Source organism: Perkinsus marinus (genome assembly GCF_000006405.1).
Source record: "Perkinsus marinus ATCC 50983 genomic scaffold scf_1104296953094, whole genome shotgun sequence".
NCBI lineage: Eukaryota > Perkinsozoa > Perkinsida > Perkinsidae > Perkinsus > Perkinsus marinus.
This window is the reverse complement of record NW_003208617.1, coordinates 1-1,201: the sequence shown is the minus strand read 5'-3', so window position 1 is coordinate 1,201 and position 1,201 is coordinate 1. Positions and strand designations below refer to the sequence as shown.

General features: G+C 50.0%; 1 protein-coding gene across 1 annotated transcript; it reads left to right on the top strand.

Annotated features, from left to right (window-relative positions):
* Positions 1–353: 353 nt before the first annotated feature.
* Pmar_PMAR005072 (subtilisin, putative) lies at positions 354–1,167 on the top strand (the record flags this gene model as incomplete). Its single annotated transcript, XM_002776623.1, has 1 exon — positions 354–1,167. A coding segment is annotated over one exon (814 nt), but the record flags the coding sequence as incomplete, so codon positions are not given.
* Between the last annotated feature and the right edge of the window lie 34 nt (positions 1,168–1,201).

Below are 1,201 nucleotides of genomic sequence, written 5' to 3'. Positions count from 1 at the left end.
TGATAGGCACGCAAAAAGTAGTGTCATATGAGACTGTGCGTGTATCCCACAATCCAGTGGGTAGCGAGAAATGGCCCATAATTCACTCAAAGATACAGAGCCGGAGCCATCACAGTGGCAGTCTCGTAGTTATATACTGCTGGATCATCGGGCATTGGTTACATACATTATGTATGATACACAGCATAGTACACAGCATAGTATGAACAACGTGTTTGCCATGTGTTCACATTGTGCGCGATCCCTGTCATTCCAAGCGCGCAATCCTCGCTGAGCAACGAACACATGTTCGAACAACTGATGATCTGAGATCGTCTAAAAGTGATCATTTCAGTACTTCAGGGGTGATCATCATGTCTGCACGCTTGGGCGTCTTGTCGACAATACTCGTGTGCGTTATAACCTTTGGTGAAGGTGTCTTGGACCGTACTCTGTTGAGGATATCTCATCGTGGAGCTCCCCTGGACATTCGTCTCGTACCGAAGATGCTGGCGCAGGCCACCGCTGCCTCTGATAGAGTGGTGTATCCTCTCAGCGTTGACGATCTTGAGTGCGAACGATGCTTCGCCCAGGATGGCGCGATCTTGGACTTGAAGGCTGTGGGCATCCAAATCGTGGAATCCACATGCTCGGTTGGTCACAGTCAAATTCTAGGCTACTTGCAAAAGGCTAAAACCATGCTTGACATCGATTTCGACTGCGATCCTGACTATGAGGTGTCCATAAGTCCACTCTTCGAACCGACTGTGGGAACGAATCCAGAATGTACCGGCGGTAACCAAGTTCTCTGGACGAACGACCCTGCCTCTTCTTGCCAGCGTAACCTCGAGCTCATTCGCCTCGGAAAGGCCTGGCGCGCGGCTTCGAGAGGCCACCTTCAAGATGCCGTCTTGGCTATCATCGATTCGGGAGTTGATATGACTCATCCGGATTTGGTCGGTCAGTTCTGGGAGAATCCAGAAGATGGTTCAATCGGCTACAACTTCATTACGAATACTACCGATGTTACTGATGACAATGGTCATGGTACTCACTGTGCTGGCAACGCGGCCGCTCATACTAACAATCGCATCGGCATCGCAGGGGTGGCGAATGCCAACTTCACAGTACCCTACGTGAAGTTGATGATATTGAAGTTCCTCGGTTCAGATGGACGTGGTTCTATCAGTAACGCAATTAGAGCCCTGAACTACGCGGTTGA